Source organism: Populus trichocarpa, chromosome 15 (assembly GCF_000002775.5).
Source record: "Populus trichocarpa isolate Nisqually-1 chromosome 15, P.trichocarpa_v4.1, whole genome shotgun sequence".
NCBI lineage: Eukaryota > Viridiplantae > Streptophyta > Magnoliopsida > Malpighiales > Salicaceae > Populus > Populus trichocarpa.
The window spans coordinates 11,342,692-11,361,151 of NC_037299.2; the positions used below are offsets into that span (position 1 = coordinate 11,342,692).

The window sequence follows — 18,460 nt, forward strand, 5'->3', positions numbered from 1 at the left end:
AAAAAATTTCAAAATAAAAAAGAATAACGATAAAAAGAATGAGGATAAAATCTGGAAAAAAAATTTGAAATCTTAAAAAAATCAATTAAAAAAATGATCTCAAACAAAACAAATAGCAATAAAAAAAATAAGGATCAAACCTGAAAAATAAAAAAAATAAAGGGGGATGAAATGAAAAAATAATTTCAATTTTATAAATTACTCAAGATAAAAAAAAAATATAATCAAAAGAAAATGAACTAAATACAAATGATTAACAAATTAAAGGGTTGTCGGCTTTTCCCGGGGTTGATACAAAAACTTAGAAGGAGAAAAAAGAAAAAAAAAGAAATGGTTGTTGGTATTAAACCTACTCTCGAAATAGCATCGCCCCATCCTGAAAGGAACATTGAGAATATTCAAACACTAACATGAAATATAATTTTTTATGGTTGATAATATATTTTAAAATACAATTTGCTAAAGATAATTTTATTAAGATAAAAACAACATATTCTTCGATACCTAGTCCAAAGGTTTAATGATTCAATGGTAACCTTCTCATTACACTCTAATAATGAATAGTTTTTAGTGTTTTGTATTTTATTGCTCGCTTGGTAATTTCTCTTTTCTCTTTAGGTTTTTGTTAATTATCTTTAAATAAATTTATTTAAATAATTTTTTTTCTTATGCCATAGTTTTTTACAATAATATTATCAATTATTTTATAATTAATTTTATTTTTTATTTTTTTATAAACAAGTTGCAAGTTGTAACGGGCCTGATAATTCAGCTCAAATTTTGTTTCTGAAAAAATAAAGAAATAAAGGGAGGCACTTTATCCATGTCAAGATTTACAAAGCAGCGACATGTCATTCAGAATCTAAGCCCAAGCCCGCCTCCGAAACTTGGAAAAACGAGAGGAGAGAAGCAAGAGGCAAGGGTTTAAGCAGCGACATGTCATCCAAAATCTAAGCCCGAGCCTGCTTCCAACACTTACAAAAACGAGAGGAGAGAAGCAAGCAAGGGTTTGTTTGCCTATCCCTACCTCTGTGCAACATTTTTTTTTCCAGTAGCTTCGATTCCTAAATTGATTCATCCAGTAGAACAAAATCGAAATAGCAGAAGCATTAATCTGAAAGCAACAGGGAAAGGAGAAGAGCAGTAATTTAATCAGGTTTTTAAAGAAAAGACAGGTGAAGAAGATGAAGACGACTAAAGGAGGCAAAGTTATGAACCCTACGGATGCTTACCGTAAGGAGCTTCGTAAGAAGGAATTAAAACGGGTAATTTATTATTTTCACTTCAAATTCTATTATTATTATTATTATTTAAATTTAGGCTTCTATTTGTTTTCTATCGGTACGGTTATTTGTAAATTTTTCAAAAATCCACTCAGTTTTTGAAATTTTTTATTCCATGAGAGTGTCAAATAAGGCTGATTTTTTCCTGTTTGATGTAATAATTTTGCTGTTAATGGATTTGATATATTATTTTATTTGCTTATTATGTTATGGAAATTTAATAAAAAAATACAGAATTGCTGCCATTTTAGGTTGTGATTTAGTGATTTTTAAAATTTTCTGCCCTTGTGTTTGATTAACAGAACAAGAAGGAAAGAAAGAAGGTGAGAGAGGTGGGGATTTTGAAGAAGGATCCTGATGTGATCAAGGAGCAAATAGAGAAGTTGGATTTGATGAGTAAGTTTTTGTCTACTAATTATTTGAAAATCTATCTCATTTGATTACCTGCTGTAGCGCAATTTATTAGCCGTGTTGAACGAAACTTTGTTTCCTTTGTTTTTTTTTGGGTGAAATTGACTATAGTAGAGTGTATACATGTTATGTTGTATTTAGCTAATATGAATGTTTAAATATAGGTCTTATTTCTAAATTGTATAGGCCATAAAATATTAAGATACAACAGCATAGAGAGAAGATGCTACCTTCAGTTTGATCTTGAATGCTAGACTCCTCTAAAGCTATGCTTTGATCTTATCTTATGCTAAATGTACATCATTGCTGCGTAGCCAATTTAATATTTCCCCTTCCTGCTGTTCTCTCTGACATTCCATAAACTCAAGTGCTGTTTTGGGCTGTTTAGCATCAGCTGCATGACCCTTGCAATGATAAGCATTGTGTAGTTTGTGAGAGTCTTGAGTTAATAACTGTACAGCTCAGCTTATGGCCGTGAATTCCAAGATAGTGACCCAAATAGAGGATGCAAGAAAAGGGGGGGTGGGGGTGTGTGGGGGTGTGTTGGGGTGTACAATCATTTCTGCCTGTGTGTTCTTCTGTGTATAATCAAATGCACTGAACATAGAAAATCTATCTGTTATGGTGTATAATCAAATGCACTGAATGGAGAACATCTATCTGTTATGGTGTATAATCAAATGCACTGAACGTAGAACATCTATCTGTTATGGTGTATAATCGACTCTAAATGTAGAACATTGATCTGTTATGGATTCTCTTTTTTCATGAAAGACAGTTTTTGGTTATTATGAAACATTGAAGCTTCTAGTTTGTCATTTTCTAAAAGTGAGCATGAAAGAAGATTTTCTTACAGTATATAGTTCTGAGCCACTCTGGTTGTTGTGGTAGCTTCCCTTTGGTATGCATCAGTTTCAACAACTGCTCTTCTTTTTGCTGCCTAGATGGTGTGCTCTAGACTATGCCTTTTCTACATCTAATTTGAAAATAAAGCTTGGTTTGGCAGCCTTTTCGATCTAAATTTGTTTGTATGCTGTTGATCGTTGCAGAGGCTGATGGTGCTTTAGACAAAGCAAGAAAACACAAAAAGAGACAACTTGAGGATACTCTTAGCCTTGTTATAAAGAAGAGAAGGGTAATGGTTATAATGCCTTTTTTTCTGCTCCTCCTCCATTCATTTTTAGCTGTTCAAAAAATTAAAAGAGTAGTCAAGTAATTCAAGTTTGAAATGTTCAAGAATCTGGGAAATAACCTACATTTGATGCATGGTATGCATATGCAATCATTGCACCTTTCATAATAGGTCAATGAATAGTTGAGAGCTTTAACATTTCTATATATATATGCATTTTTTAAATAACATCATTTGTACTGCTGTGATAACCAGTTTTCTGTACTCTCTTGGACAGGAATATGAAGATAAAATGAAGGAGAAGGGTGAAACCCCTGTGATGTTCAGGTGAAGTAGCTTCTCTTATCTTATCCATTTCTGTTCTTGTCCATTAATCATTAGGGTTTACACGTCTTCCACCCATTGACAAACTGCATTTTTGTCCTCTGCTGCAGTCATTTGGGCCCTCTTCGAAGAAGGACATCTGCAGAAGAAGAAGAAAGAGCCAGGCATCCAAAGCCTGAAGTATGTCTGGCTGCCTTTAGTTTTACTTTTGTGAATTAGTTCTATTTGGTTTCTTATAATCACTCACCAAAAATTTATTATTGCAGGACTCTGTGTACTATCACCCTACTATGAATCCTACTGGAGCCCCACCACCTGGAAAGCCTCCCATGTATAAATCATCCATAGGTCCACCTCCTCTCATTTTTCAGCTTTATGATGTGTTGTTGGAATTATGTGGAATGTGCCTTTTCTAACTTGACTGTTGACTTTGGCCTGCAGGACCCCGGATTCCTTTATCTGGTGCTTCATCCTCCACAGCTGAATCAGAGGATGCTGCTTTAGCGGTACCTCCTCCCTTGCCAGAGAGCGGGGAATTAGGCCCTGGTGATGGCTCTGCTATACCTGCTTTGTTGCCCCTACCTCCTCCACCTCCATTGCCACCAATGCCTGCAGCTCCAAGTTTGGGCATGTCATTACCCCCACCCCCTTTACCTCCACCTCCTCCAGGTCCTCCTCCAAAGGATCAAGTTTCAAGTCACATCTCTCTTCCCCCACCTCCACCCCTCCAACAGTCTGCTCAACCGCCACCACCACCTGGCACAAATGAAAGTGGGAGTGAGACCAATATATCTGCATTGTTAGATGAATCATCCTCCAAGGATAATGCTCAGGTGAGTTCTTTTACTTTCTTTATGCATGCTGTTAAAAGCGGCACAAACCTGTTAGAGACTTTACACTGCATGGATCTCCTGAAGCACAAGTTTTCAGAAGTTAATGGACAAAAAAGAAATGATTTGTACTTGGTGGACGGAAAAAACATTTGCATGTACTTGGTTGGCTAGCACCAACAAAAGGTGTATATACCCAGTTCAAATCCCAAACCAATCTAAAGTTATGAAATGGATGTTCTTGTACTAATTTTAGTGTGGAATCAACTGTTTGTTTAATTGTAAACTAGTTACAATCAGAGAACTTCTAAAATTCCTTCACTGTTCAGAACTGACCAGTGCTCTGATTTCTCAAATGCTTTTCTAGAACCCTTTTTTTTTTAATCTTTTGCATAGGAAAAATTGTTCTAGGATTTTATTATGAAAGATCATTCTGGCTAATAGGACATCTTATTTCTCTCATATAGGTACCTGCTTCACTCCCTCCACCTCCTCCAATTGCAATGCAGCTGAAGTCTGCTAATAGTCTTTCTGAAGGCACTTCATCCGAAGCTGATGCCAATACTGCAGCAACTATGGATAACCCTAAAATGGTTCCTCCCCCACCTCCTCCTAGGCAACAACCTCTAGCACCCGGACAAGCCTTGACTCCAACTTTACAGCCTGAAGTTTTACCCCCAGGCATATCACGTTTCCCCCCACCTCCACCTCCGCCAAATGTGCGGCCACCATTATCTTCTCCTGGAATTCCTGGACAAGTGGCTCCTCCAGGGGTGATGCTCCCATTAATTCCCAGACCTCCATATGGTCCTCCACCTGGACCTCCTCCAATGATGAGACCACCTCTACCACCTGGTCCTCCTCCATTCTTTCAAGAAGATGCTGCAAATAGGCCACATGTTCCTCAGAAACCATCTTATGTAAAATCTGCTGCATCCACTGTTGTTAAACGGCCGCTAGCACAGCACACTCCAGAACTTACAGCTATGGTGAGTTTGATTTTTCCTTGTCAGTTCTCTTTTCCTTGTTCAAATTAAAAACTATGCTGCTCTGCCTGATCAGTGTACACTATAGAAGGAAAACATATGTGTAGTTGCAATTTCTTTTCCTGCAAAAGTGCAACCACAATGCAGCACACTCCAGAATATATGGCTATAGTGAGTTTGATTCTCCCATCAGTTGTCTACTGTTAGAGTATCAATTGTTATTAATTTTCAATCCTTGGACACCTTCCTGATGTGACTGCTGACTAGTAACTATGATACGTGGATGTGAACACCCTGTTCTAGATTACACAAGGACAATTTTCATACTCCTTGTCCGTATAATCTTGTAGCACCAAGTTAGAATTAGCTAGAATATTGCCACATCCCTCGCTTATCTTTCTGCTTTGAAACAACTTTATATTTCTCTGGAAGGGTAAACCTCGTTGTCCATTCTAATCTAATTTCACCAAATTTCTTAAAAACTCAAGCCTAACTTTTGGTCTGCATTCAGGTTCCTGCCTCAGTTCGAGTGAGGAGAGAGGCTGCTATCCCTAAACCAAAACCAAAGGCTGTAACCTCGACAACAGCAGTAGCCACCAGGCCAGCAGCTCCAACCACTGTGAAGCCAGATTCAACTAACTCATCATCAGCTCCAAGGTCTAAGAGCATTGATGACTCATATACGGCCTTTTTAGAGGACATGAAAGCACTAGGTGCACTTGATAGTTAAGATCATTATATCCGGTGAGAGCGTCAAAGGCAGGGGGCAGGGAACAAACGTGTACAGGCTACTGTGTTTGATCTGGGGCTTGAGCAGAAATATTTGGTGATGCCATTGGCCTTGGTTCCGACACAACTGTTCTGTTCCGGACCATCTCATTGTATCATCAATGCTTCATTTAACTATTTCTGAAAATATTAAAACATCTTGATTACTGAGGTGGGTAAGTCGGGCCAATTTTTCTTGAGCGACAATGGATATGTTAACTTGGATGATGGTGGAAGCTGTACTAGATTTAAGATTAGTATGTGCTTAATCATTTCATTTGCTGTTCCTTTTCTAGTTTGGTCTCCGTTTACTCTTCATTTTCAACATTTGACAGAGGTGTATTTAAATTGTATGATGCCTCATTGATAAATCAGATGCAGCAAGGACCTTGGTAACTGCCTGTTCTGCTCCTTTGTTGTTCTTTTGTCCCATTTCGCAAAGAAATCGCCTATATTTTGACTTCTAGTTTTGTCTCTCTTTTTTATTAAAATAATATTTATTTTATTTTATTTTTAACATTAATATATTAAAACAATAAAAATAAAACATTTAAAAATTAATTTAAAAAAAAAATCTCAAAATTTCATGAAACTCTGCTTACCCCCAGACCAAGCATAAAGGGTGAATAATTTCGGTCAAGAATAGAGATTAATTTTCATGTCGGCATATCTATCTACATATTTTGAGTCGATTATCAATTATCTTTTAAAGAAAGCCTGGTTCCTTATAGGTTTCATCTTTTTTAGAGCGTATTTGGCAATATGATTGCGGGTACTTTTTAAATAACTTTTCGTGCCAAAATACATACCAATGATGTTTTTTTATTTTTTAAAAATTATTTTTAATATCAGCACATCAAAACGATTCAAAACATACAAATCATATTAAATTTTAATAAAAAAAAAAATTAATTTTTTGAGAACGCTGCCGCAACCCGTTCCCAAACGTTCTCTTAGGCATATGTTGGCCTTTAACTGAAATGAATATATATATATATATATATATATATATATATATATATATATATATATATATATATATATATATATATATATATATTCATTTCAGTTAAAGGCCAACATATATATATATATATGCACTCGGCATAATCACTGCCTGGGCCTTGATTACGTATTGGTTTCAAAAGAGAGGTCCTTCGCATGGGCTGGGCCTGTAAAACAAACACACCACTATCTACTATTGGTGCTAGGGATAGTTATAATCACAACCTGTGGCATGCTTCCTCCACTAGCCAAACAGACTAGGCAGAAATGTTTTGCAGAGATTGCCTTTTCTGCGTATAGAAAAGAGAGGGAAAAAAAAAAGAATTAGAGAGAGATGGGGAAAGCTGCAAGAATTACTCAGATTCTTTTCTTGATTTCACTTTTATCTAAGCAAATACTATCCCAGGTATTACTAATCCTTAATTAATCTCATAGTACTTGTGTCTCTTCTGTGTCGTTTTGGCTGTGGAAAAAGTGATTTGATGACTTATTGAGATGTGATTGTTTCTGTATATTTGACAGCAGAGTTGTATTAGATATGATCTTGTAATGGGTTTTTGCTTCTTTTGATTTTAACCAGGTTTAGTCTTGAATTATGGTCTAGTCAATTTTTTTCAGGCAATGTTTTTTACACTTATTTGATGGGAAATTGAAATTTTCGAGTTATGGATAGGTCCATTTGGATTATGAAATGATTGAGTTAAGTTAATTGTTGTTTGATTCTGTGTATGGTCAGTGGAGATCGTTTGTGTTAGTTGGTACTGTTTTTTAATGCATTGATTAAAAGTTGTGTTAATGATTTTAAAAATTGTTTGCTCGTGTTGGGGTTTTTCTTTTTTCTTTTTCTTATCTCTGGCAGGATGTTGGAGAACATGTGGCTGCGAGGTTAGTGGATTGTTATTATTTATAGAGACACATTGCTGTGATTTTGTTTTGAAGTTACACGTCTAATGTTTGTTATTATGCTTGTGTTTAGAACTGTTAAGCAAGAAGAAGGGCATGCACACAAAGTACATTGCTCTAGAGAAAGAAGTAGGGCTGCCTGGCAAGCTATAGAGGAGGTAACAGGGATTATTTTGGTCTTGTGCGTGCCTTTTGAGATCAACACCTTGTGGAGATATCATTTGCGTAGCATTTGTGATGTTGTTTGTCCCTCCTTGTGGTGTAGTATTTGATGCCATTTGTGGAACGAGAGCAGTATCAGATTTCGAGTAAGTGTAGGCTTCATCCGAGCAATGATCTATTTAGGGACCAAGAGGAACACAAAATTCATGTGGACATAAATGAATGGAAGTGTGGATACTGTAAAAAACATTTCCGTGCTGAGAAGTATCTCGATCAACATTTTGACAACAGGCATTACAATCTCCTTAATATTGTATGTGGATTCTGGTCCCTTGTCTTCTTAAAGTGACTTTGATGCTTATTTTGCATGATGCTCTTGTCTTCCTGTTTTTATTGTAAAGAATATTATATTGTGGATGATATTTGTTGGGGTGGGGGGTTGTAGAGGAAGGGGCATGGTGAAAGAAACGCTACAGATCTTAACAGAACTTTTAATGAACTCAGAGTGATGGCAAGTGCATGGCTGATTTATGTGGAGCTTTGCATTGTGATTTCATGATGGATTCCAAGTCAACTAAGACCAAGTGCAATCCTGCTGCTGTTGCAAAGAATCACCATCTTTGTGAGGTTGCTTCTGACTGCTGTTGTTTTCATCATGGACTCTGATTCTTTGCGCACTAATATCCATTGTACTTTGTACAGAGTCTTGCAGATAGCTGCTTTCCTCTCAATCAGGGCCCTTCAGCAAGTCGCCTGCATGGTAATGAAGATGTTATATATAGTCTTTGTGCTTAATTTTTGTGACATCTTTTGTTATTGCGGACTGAATTCTTTTGTTTGTTCAAGAACCATGTCTGATGTCTAATACATGCACTTATGTTATTGCGGACTGAATTCTTTTATTTGTTCAAGAACCATGTCTGATGTCTAATACATGCACTGATTTCTCTTACTTTACAATGTTGTTCTCACTTGCAGAATTATTTTTGCACCAATTTTGTGATGCTCACACGTGCTCAGGGAACAAAAAACTTTTTCCTAAGGGTGGCAAGGTAATGCTTTTTTCTGCACAATAAGTTTAAACTAGACGGGCCACCTCAAAACTTGAAAAAAAAACTTTTGAAAGGCATCCATGTTTCTAGCTGTTTTGTTCTTTCAGGCTTTATAAAAACTCTGAACCTACAAGTGAATAAACCTAACCATAATTTGTGAGTCCTCTTTTGGATGCCAGAAGATTATAAACTATTGTACAATTGGTTTATGTTATATATCCACCAGAAAATTAATGTATCCTACATTCATGCTAGCCTGTCTTGTATTTTCTCCAGAAAAATAACCTGTAAATTATCTTTTGGATGTCAGAGGTAGAAGTTTTTTATGCTGAGCTTTTTGCTTACTTTCCTCCTCTTCTTATTTGTGCAGAAGAAAACAAGCGTATTCTACCTGGCTATTTCAATTCTGACTATGATGATGATCCCCCTATTCTATCTCATTGTTTATTTGCATCAAAGGTACCATTCTTAATTTGAGTATTTTTTTTTCAGTATTTTCTGACTTTATGAAACAGTTTCATAAACTTTTTATCCCTCTGCAGTGAAATGAGGAAAGGAACCCAAGAGCTAAGGAGAATCTCAAAAAGGAAGACAAAGCCGTCTTAGTTAGTGGTAATGTCTTTTTTGTCTTTTAGAGCTTTGCTGAGTAGAATTTAAGGTTTATTCTTTGATAGTTAATTCATGATTAAGGTAATGACATTATTGATTGTCAATCGGTGGATCAAGCAGCTACCACGGAGTTTTTTTATTCATAGGAGTTATAGTTGAAAACTCCCTACAGTTGACTACATAGTTACATTTGTGCTGATGTTTTGCCTTTCTGTTTTGGTCATGACACCGGTCATTGTTTTTGTTACATTGCTGCCATTAAGTTTAGCAGCCTGTTTTAACAACAGGTGGTGACTGTATTGTCTAACCTCTCTCCTTTTTGCCTCGCAATAGCAGGTTAGGCTCCTGGAATCACCATCTGATGAAGAAATGGAAGATGAGGATACGAAGATAAATGATTGTAAACAATTGTTGACTCTTCCCTTGAAGGGCCCTGTGTAAATTTACAAGTCCTCTGAAGGTCTAAACCGATGGAGAAATGAATTGCATAAGAATATCTGCAGAGAGCTAAAACTCGGATGAATTTCCATCAAAATTATTGGTGGCACCCATTACTCATGATAGGGGCATCAGTTGACAAAAACATGAATTTTATACAACTTGCTATTCAAATTGATCAACCATATATTCAGTACTTTCGATCCAATACAGAATGCCAGAAATTTGGACTTTCTACGGTTTAAAATAATCGTTGGGTGGGGGATCAGATATATTATTTTGCATATCAACTAAAAAGTTAGAAAGTGTAGCTTGAAGCAAGCACAAAACTTGATTGCAGAACTCTTTAAGCTCCTGTGTAAAAACTTGTTCAGCCGCTTTTGTGCAACTATTAGCAGCAAGTGCTATATTAGAGTTTTAGCTTATCTCGGGCAGTTTTCTTCTAAAGCTTCTATCCCTAACAACCTCCATGTTTCTTTCTTGCTTTTTCTGGCGTGGTAAGGAAATGTCAAATCATGAATGTCCTTGATGGTCTAATTGCCCCTTTCTCCCATATAACTTGAAACAGTATTCTCTGCTTCTATCTCACCACCGTGTTTTATCTACTTCTGCCATATACAGAAGTTGAAACGTCATTCTCGATGCCATGTGTGCCCGAGACTCAAAGCAACATGGCATATCCCACAAGGGTTTTGCACCTCATTTACCTTTTGCCCACTACACAAAGATTGCCAGAGAGAGTGATGAACTGTTTTTGGTTAAAAAAAAAAATGCCAACCAACCTCTGAGATCATCTGCAATGGATTCACCGTCAACAAGTTCCATGTTCTGCATAGGACTGCAGTTCCAGGGATCTATGACCCTAAATGCAAGTGATATCAATTCATTTTATAAAAGAAAACCGTCTGGATCCCTGAGCTGGATAAGCTAACCCCTTTGCAATCTCATCTTCATTCAGAACCAAGGTGTTGAATTCATCTGCAGTCATGGCTCTTCGCTCCTCATCCAACATGCTCTATGTAAGGTTGATAGACCTTGCAGAGAGAGTAAACAAGTGAGCCACCAAATACTTCTGCAAAAGACATCAAATCGAGGCCTCTTGCAGTTCTAGGTGGGAGCATCACAATATCCACAGCGAAGTCCTTGGCATCAACATGTTTATTCCGCAGCAATCTAGCACTCCATTCTCCAAATTCTCCACGTAACCCATGTACTCTTTCATCTTCCTTGGCCTAGAAAATCTCATTTCACTGAGATAACAGCAGAACCAAGGACAAAACCATAGAAAGATCTGAGCTTCCAGTATGTATAATTGCGCTTGCATTCATACCCATCTTCACAATAGCTACTAACTTTCTAATGTCTGTAACCTGCACCAGTAACAATCCTGGAAGTCATTCTATAAAACTCAGCAGACAGCGTTTCGCATGGCAAAGGAAACTCCCCTGGTGTGTACCTACAAAAACTCACAAGAATGATCTGAAAACCGAATACAAAACCAAAAGGAAATACCATACTATTTCCCACCATGAATTCTGTTACCTACAATACTCCAAATTTTGTGCCTTGTTCAACCTGCAAATCATAAACAGACACGTGCCTACACCTCGCTTCGATAGGGAGCCTCAAACTCTCCTCCCACATTTGTGGAGTCTGGTGAGGGTGTGAAGAGATAAGATCAACGCTCCAATTCTCAAATCCACATGATCCCAAAATCTCAATTCCACCATAAACCTCCTTAATCCCATGCGCTTTCCCACAAGCTTTTAGCTACTCACAAGCCTGAACTCCTAAAGACACTCTATTCACACCCAACCCCATCAAATCCTCAACTTTCCTATCATCAAAAGTCCCAGGATCCATTTCCATAGATATCTCAGCACCCTCACAAGCCCCAAACTTCAGTCTTAACGTATCCAAAATCGATGAAACCATCCTTGGAGACACCAGAGGAGTCCCACCACCAAAAAAACACAGTTTCAAGAGGCGGGCTGGTATCAAAACTCGACCTCGTCGAGCCTATTTCACGTTGAAGTAATTCAATATAGTTAGAAATTCGCAGGTCGGTTTCAGTTGGGTTTGTGGAGCCAAGAGCAACATTTGGGAAGTCACAGTAGTGGCAACGTTTGCGGCGGAAAGGGAGGTGAAAGCATGCTGAAGTTGGAGGAGGGTAATATTGGTGAAATGTTGGTGGTGTGGTCAATGAGGCATTTTTGTAAACAGATTGTTGGGCTTGTCTGCATGTGTTGGTGATGATTGTCAGCCATGGAAGTTTTTTGGGCATGGTGGGAGAACTGGAGTAGTTTGATTGGGTTTCGATCAGTGGTGCTTGCTGACCAGCGCAAGAAAATCAGAGTTGAGAAATAGATTATCAATATTGGTAAAACTATTAAAAAGCAAATTATTAATCCTTAAAAAATTATTTGAAAATCAAACATGTTTGTTTAAGAATTCAATTTAATTTTTTGGGTTAAAAACCGAAGGGCTAAGACTTGGGAACTATCATAATTTTGATTGAGCATTTACTATAACATAAAATTGAATACAATAGCTGCATGCCAAAACTCAAAAGTAGTGTCAATATATCCGATTCAAATCACCCGGTTTGTTTTATATTCCGGTGACCAAATATCTAATTCATTCGAGTTGATTCCAAAAACTGAATAGACAAGGATCCCGCTTACATTTTGAAATAACCAACAAGCACGCACACTTCTTTCCTGCAACTTTTGAAAACCATTTTCTTCCGTTTAAAGAATTTGGGCTTTTCTCAGGATATGTAACAAACTCAACTTAAGATCAAAGGAAGCAAGAAAGGACCTAGAATAACGTTACAAAATTTTAATGCATCACACGTTTAGGTTAAGAAAGGGATTTCACCATGTATGGCCCTTCAAGCTCGTAGCCCAATTTTCTATAGTAATGGCGGGTTCCTACTCCTGAAATAACAGCTATTTTGGTCGATCTATGCTCCTTGCGAGCAATCTGTTCTGCCTCTTCCATCAAAAGTGTACCATAACCCTGCCGGAGATACAAGTCAAAGTGGAAAATAATCCTGTAAGCAACTATTTTCCATGCTGAAGCATTTACACTACAGATTTAAGTGGTAACCCGGCAAATTGTTCCAAGAATCCTTGTTTCACCAATTGTTAATATAACGGCATTATTATGTTACCTGGTGTTGCAGCTTCTCTGCATCACGCCCATGAACAGGAACTGCAGTTCCATAAACATGAAGTTCACGAACAATAGAGCACTTCCCCGTAAGCTCAGGGCAAGTAACGTTGCGGCCACATTTTCGTAAGCGCAGTAACCCAACAAGAATATCCTGTGAGAAAAGGAGTTTCAGGAAAGTTCATACCAAGCAAAACTTCACCAATAAATTAAATTAACAATTAATCAGAACAAACTCTCTCGATTATTATCAACAAAAACTCCTTCAAGACATTCCAACAGATACTGCAATCCTATAAAGACTTCACTTCCCTCTCAATTACAGACAACAAAAACCCCTTTCAACATGCCAATCAATATTGCAGTCCTCAAGGGATTAAAGACCAATGATATATATAATAGAAAAAGAAAAAGGACCATTTTGGCAACAAACCATCCAATTCTCATCTACGCATAGATATGAGGATTTGCAGATAATAAAATATGCGGAGCGCTACACATGCAAGCCTGCCAACCGACCTGAACAGGCATGCACTCATGTATGCATAACATGTCCCAAAATACCTGGCGTGTATCCTCGTAGGAAAGAAATGTTTCCCAGCCTTCATTGGCTGTATAATCACGGCGAACAAGTTGAACTTCTTCTGGCTTAATCTTGTGATGAATATCCTATGGGCATAAAGAGGCGCTTGTTAGAATCTCAAAGTATCACAGCCAGTAGTAACAAACCTGACTTGATGGTAAATAACCTCTTCATTTACCTGGATTCCAGCCTCACGTGTACGGACATCACGGCATTTCAGGCCCAAGTCATCCATCCGAGCTAAGGCTAACTCCCTAAGATTTCCTTTCTCAACTCCAGATGTAACCAAAGGCATAGGAATATCCCGTTGAACTCTATAAACTCGCGTCCAAGGGGGTACCATGGCTAGGATCCTTGCTACAATATCTACAAGTTGCTCAGGTGGATAATTTCTGTACCTGCAAAATTGAATCAATTATAATCAGTCACTCTGCTTGAATCACGTGCGCGCACACAAAGAACAACAATGCTCTACCTGCCAGTTTTCCATAGCTCATAAAGCCCAGTTCCACGAATTACAAGTGTAGGATAAATTTTGAGCCCGTCAGCTCTAAAACAAGGACTCTCAAAGAACTCTCGAAAACTTTCCAAGTCCCTCTCAACCCCTACATTTGGAAGATCAGGCATCATATGAGCAACAACCTACAGTGGAGAAATATAGTGGAGACAAATAAGCAGAGGAAAAACATAACTAGATCACTAAGCAAAATACATAAAAGACACAAACATTTGTTGCTTTGAGCATAAGCTTAAGGCAACAACCTGATATAAAAATAAATCCATGTTACAGTTAAAAAATGGCAGGTTTTTGAGTGAGAGCATGATGCATTTTCAAAACTGTTCACTGTTATCCAACTCAAAGAGAAACTAATCGTGGAGGTAAAAGATGAGCATCATGTTACATGCCGTCTCAAATTCATTAAGATTACTTGCATTATATTACAGGGCATTGCACAGTCCACACCTTAAAACCAGCATCCTTTGCCAAGCAAAAACAATCAGCCACAGCAGCTACCGTGTGTCCTCTATTAGTGTCTCGAGCAACATCCTCATATGTGCTTTGAACTCCAATCTCCAATCGTGTGCACCCATATGAAAGCATTTGGCGTAGATGAGGACCAAGACAATAATCTGGCCTCCTGATATATTAACAAGATAAACAACTTATTCTAGGAAAAACAAAATATAATGTTATTTGTGCACATTAAACCATCAGTACCAAGTAGAGTTTCCAAACACATTCTGACAATTGCTACTTGGAACCAGTTAGATTAAAGTGTAGGTTCAACTGTATAACATCTCAATTAATCACCTAAAACCATCACCCTTTTAATGTTCTCACATGTTCTGTACAACAGAGTAACGAAGACACCAGATGATATCTTCCAAACCAGGCAACACCCTAAGCCCTCGCACACCCCAAGAATCAGCATGTAGTTATTGAAACATTCTAGCTTCAGAACTTGAAGAAACAAGAAAACAATTTGGACAGTCATAATCATCTTAGATTTTTTTTGGGGATTTAGTATATCAGTAAGAAAACTTATGCAAAGTCCAATTCACATCCAACAATGTTCATATGGGAATGAGATTTTCCATTTTTTAAAAAAATCAGATGATGACTCACGTTTCAATCGTCATGCCAATGCACTTGGTTGCACCATGCTCAGAGTAGGCAACTGCCTCTTCAACATTGGCAGAAGTGTGCCCTGATAAAGCATCGTGAAGGTTCCTTATAAAGTAATCACGGTAATCTGCTGGCAATGACATGAAAGTACCACCCATTAATATGAACTCAACCTGAAAACATATAACACATTAATCAGAAGTTGGCTGTGGGTGCTTATGAACAAATCCGACCACTTAAAACAACAAAACCAAACACTTAATATAAAAGCAGAGAGCACTCAAACCTTATCCACGCTATGACCCAGTCTCTTAAGCTGATCAATCCTGCTTCTAGCCTGGACATATGGGTTATATCTGAAACCAAAAATAAAGCATGTAAATAAATGCTTTAATTATCATAAGAAAAGTTAAGTGTCAGATATCAGTGAGTTAATGGCCCAGGCAATCTGCGAAGCTAATACTTCTAACAAGTCAACCTCACGTGTATAACACAGAAATATACAACTACTCGTGTTCAAGTATCCAATTTTAAAAATCAAAATGGTCATATAGTAATTTCTTGATTTTGAAACTCAATGAAGACTGTATAAGAAATGACAAGGAAACATTTCCTTTTGCCTTTCATATTCACGGTTTTGGATAGATTGAAAAACATGTTGGTTGAAACTAGGCCGTTGAACCTAAAGCGAGGCATCAGACAGCGACATGTTAACCATCAAATCCAATTTCAATGCACTCTACCAAGCTACCTTCGTTCTTTATCACCAGGCACAGATAATTAAGCTATAATCTAGTTGCTTTGTGCAAAAACTGCACTTATGTGGAAAACAAAATAAAAAGGCACCATTTTAATCAATATGGTCGACTAAAACCCCAGAGAAGCTTCGAAGAACAAGCACATAAAATATGATACTTGTGCGAAAATCTCAATTCGAATCAAGCTCAGTGCAGTCTATTTATTGCACTATCTCGCATCAAGTTCTAAAATCAACAGAGAGACATTTACTGCACACAGCAAAAATTAAAGGCGTTAAAAATTTAACCATACAGAAACTAGTAAAAGATTAACTTCCTAATACTATATTTGCACCAGTTAATCAAAATGAGCTACAGAATAAATATACTATCTTCTTCGACTAATCTACTATTATGACACTAAAGGTAATACAACTTCTCGAAAAGTCGAAGCATAGATAAATTACAATTCTGCTGCTGAAACCCTACCTAGCTCGAATCGCACGCATACTGGTAGGTTCATAACCAGTATACGACTGCGTACTGTACTCAAAATCTGAGTCTGGTCCACCAGGACAATACACACAAATATTCCCCGTCGTCGCGATATGCGGGCACCGGTGAGGCTTCGACATGACAGCAACAACTGCAATTCCTGATGCCGTGCGTACCGGTTTGGCTCGGAGTTTCGGTAGCAGTGACTCGCGGTCAGAATCCGGCAACGCTGCGATCATCTCGACGAGTTTTGGAGCACGTGCGAGGCCGTATTTGCGACATGCGGCAGATTTTAGTGCGTTAAGATCGACGGTTTGGTTTTTTCGTGAAAGGTCTACCATGGAATTGACGATTTCGGCTATGGCTCGGACTCTAGCTTCTTCTTCGGTTAGTCCGTGAGGTTGGTAACCGCCGCGACCAGGTCGCGGGAGTTTTTTGGTCTCGGTAATTACTGCAGTTGCCATTGGAGAGAAGGGGAGGAAGGGGAGAGGCGGGATGCGCGCTGAGAGGAAAGGGAAAAGAAGCACTCGATTCTGTTAAGAGCCCGTTTGGCTGTGAGGGATAAGCTCACCGTGTTTGGTAACCAGTAATTAAAATGGGAATGATAGGTTAGGCTCTGGTGTTGTTTCAGGAGGTGTTCGCTTCCGCTGCTGTTTTTAAAAAAATTTAAATTTTTTTATTTTAAATTAATTTTTTATGTTTTTTTATATATATTAATATTAAAAAAATAAAAAAAATCTCATATATTTTAAAATAAAAAACATTTTAAAAAATAATTTATATTACTGTTTAGACACCTTTTACTGACAATATTTTTATGTGGAGTAAATTGTTTTTATGGAAAACAAGTTTGTATTTATGGATCATTAATATTAATTATATCTTTTTTTTAAAATGGTGATCATGAGTGTTGAAATAAATTATGATGTTTTTCAAAACCTTGATATGGAAGGCCGGCAAAACACAAGCTACACATATGGAGCTGGGTGTTTTATTGCAAGGTTGTTAAAAATATTTTTTTACCATGACATGAAATATACAATATAAACTCAGATTATAAACTTGAATTGTAAAATTGCAAAAAAATATTTTAACTAATTATATAATTATATATTGACAATTTCAATCAAGTAGTAAATAATAATATAACACAATTAAAATAAAAGTGAAATAAACAATACAAATGTCCAAACACCTTAAAATACATAATTCAAATAAAAATTCATATATAGTTTAAATAACTTAAAAATACGAAAGAAAAAAATAAGATTGAACAACTATGTTTTATTGATAGAGTTTCAGAACATTTTCTAGATGACAGGTCTTGAAACACACTGCAGGCAATTAGTGAGATGATACAACATTCTAAGGTATATCACAAACTTCAAAAAAAAATTAACAGAGACCAATACAGTGAACCCGTGACAACGAGAACAAAAAAAATACAAAATGACATCAATTTAATCTCATGCCACCTCACCTTCCACTTTTTTTATGTTAGTAACAAGTCCTAGAAATAGCGTCCAAATATCCCACCAAGCAAGATATGTATTTCAAGTTCTCTCCGAGTTTTTGTCGTCTCTCTTTGTAGTTAACAAATGGTTAGTCTAAAACACAGTATTTCTTTCTATATAAATATTCCTATCTCTTATTTTATTCATTTGATTCCTCACCATCTATCTCTGTCTTCCCATGGTTTCGATCCTCCGATCATGCCTTCCCGGCCTAAAATACAGTATAAGGCTTTCCCATACCCAAGATTCTCTAATTCTGGTGTTAGTCTGCTAAGATTGAAAATTTGAGATTTGAGTAACGGGGAAAGGGGAGACTAGGGAGTGGGGACTATGTAGTGGAGTGTCAGGAGACTCGGACAGGGAGGCAGTAAATTTTTTAACTTTTGCGGGTTAAAACTCGAAATCGGTCAAACTCAGTCAAACTCGT

The 18,460-nt window shown here is 37.2% G+C and overlaps 3 protein-coding genes, 1 non-coding gene and 2 pseudogenes across 5 annotated transcripts; 2 read left to right on the plus strand and 4 right to left on the minus strand.

The window, feature by feature from the left end:
- Nucleotides 1–937: 937 nt before the first annotated feature.
- On the plus strand, nucleotides 938–6,130 carry LOC7454684 (protein EARLY FLOWERING 5). The gene is made up of 9 exons (XM_024586891.2): nucleotides 938–1,265; nucleotides 1,586–1,679; nucleotides 2,744–2,829; nucleotides 3,104–3,153; nucleotides 3,261–3,330; nucleotides 3,417–3,498; nucleotides 3,592–3,983; nucleotides 4,448–4,969; nucleotides 5,478–6,130. Exons 1-9 carry the CDS (start codon nucleotides 1,185–1,187, stop codon nucleotides 5,694–5,696), a joined length of 1,596 nt encoding a protein of 531 aa, XP_024442659.1. The 5' UTR covers nucleotides 938–1,184; the 3' UTR covers nucleotides 5,697–6,130.
- Nucleotides 6,131–6,971: 841 nt separating this feature from the next.
- On the plus strand, nucleotides 6,972–10,099 carry LOC7463094 (uncharacterized). 2 transcript variants are annotated; one of them, XM_024586690.2, is made up of 10 exons: nucleotides 6,972–7,145; nucleotides 7,599–7,624; nucleotides 7,716–7,800; nucleotides 7,908–8,117; nucleotides 8,309–8,431; nucleotides 8,507–8,564; nucleotides 8,783–8,856; nucleotides 9,227–9,315; nucleotides 9,399–9,468; nucleotides 9,799–10,099. In XM_024586690.2, the coding sequence occupies exons 1-9, from the start codon at nucleotides 7,074–7,076 to the stop codon at nucleotides 9,460–9,462; spliced, it is 801 nt and encodes a 266-aa protein (XP_024442458.1). In that variant the 5' UTR covers nucleotides 6,972–7,073; the 3' UTR covers nucleotides 9,463–9,468; nucleotides 9,799–10,099. The 2 variants fall into 2 exon arrangements, with proteins under 2 accessions (XP_024442458.1, XP_002321672.1); XM_002321636.4 differs by having other exon boundaries at nucleotides 9,802–10,099.
- On the minus strand, nucleotides 10,055–11,433 carry LOC112324354 (uncharacterized; annotated as a pseudogene).
- On the minus strand, nucleotides 10,055–12,187 carry LOC18105857 (uncharacterized; annotated as a pseudogene).
- A 272-nt stretch (nucleotides 12,188–12,459) lies between these two features.
- On the minus strand, nucleotides 12,460–17,139 carry LOC7454685 (elongator complex protein 3). Its single transcript, XM_002322189.4, has 9 exons — nucleotides 16,514–17,139; nucleotides 15,574–15,643; nucleotides 15,288–15,460; nucleotides 14,625–14,799; nucleotides 14,136–14,302; nucleotides 13,839–14,058; nucleotides 13,642–13,746; nucleotides 13,079–13,231; nucleotides 12,460–12,924 (listed from the first exon to the last, which is right to left on the minus strand). The coding sequence occupies exons 1-9, from the start codon at nucleotides 16,981–16,983 to the stop codon at nucleotides 12,766–12,768; spliced, it is 1,692 nt and encodes a 563-aa protein (XP_002322225.1). The 5' UTR covers nucleotides 16,984–17,139; the 3' UTR covers nucleotides 12,460–12,765.
- Nucleotides 15,941–16,046, minus strand: LOC112324400 (small nucleolar RNA snoR100). The gene has a single exon (XR_002978257.1). It is a non-coding gene; the product is annotated as a small nucleolar RNA snoR100 (small nucleolar RNA).
- Nucleotides 17,140–18,460: the final 1,321 nt, after the last annotated feature.

Coding starts and splice junctions, on each gene's coding strand:
- LOC7454685 (XM_002322189.4), bottom strand. CDS start 16,983: ATGGCAACTGCAGTAATTACCGAGACCAAAAAACTCCCGCGACCTGGT. Junction 14,303..14,624: donor CAAAGGATGCTGGTTTTAAG/GTGTGGACTGTG, acceptor TCTCCACTGTAG/GTTGTTGCTCATATGATGCC. Junction 13,747..13,838: donor CACGTGAGGCTGGAATCCAG/GTAAATGAAGAG, acceptor TTATGCCCATAG/GATATTCATCACAAGATTAA.
- LOC7454684 (XM_024586891.2), top strand. CDS start 1,185: ATGAAGACGACTAAAGGAGGCAAAGTTATGAACCCTACGGATGCTTAC. Junction 1,680..2,743: donor AGAGAAGTTGGATTTGATGA/GTAAGTTTTTGT, acceptor TGATCGTTGCAG/AGGCTGATGGTGCTTTAGAC. Junction 3,154..3,260: donor GAAACCCCTGTGATGTTCAG/GTGAAGTAGCTT, acceptor CCTCTGCTGCAG/TCATTTGGGCCCTCTTCGAA.
- LOC7463094 (XM_024586690.2), top strand. CDS start 7,074: ATGGGGAAAGCTGCAAGAATTACTCAGATTCTTTTCTTGATTTCACTT. Junction 7,625..7,715: donor GGAGAACATGTGGCTGCGAG/GTTAGTGGATTG, acceptor GCTTGTGTTTAG/AACTGTTAAGCAAGAAGAAG. Junction 7,801..7,907: donor CCTGGCAAGCTATAGAGGAG/GTAACAGGGATT, acceptor CTTGTGGTGTAG/TATTTGATGCCATTTGTGGA.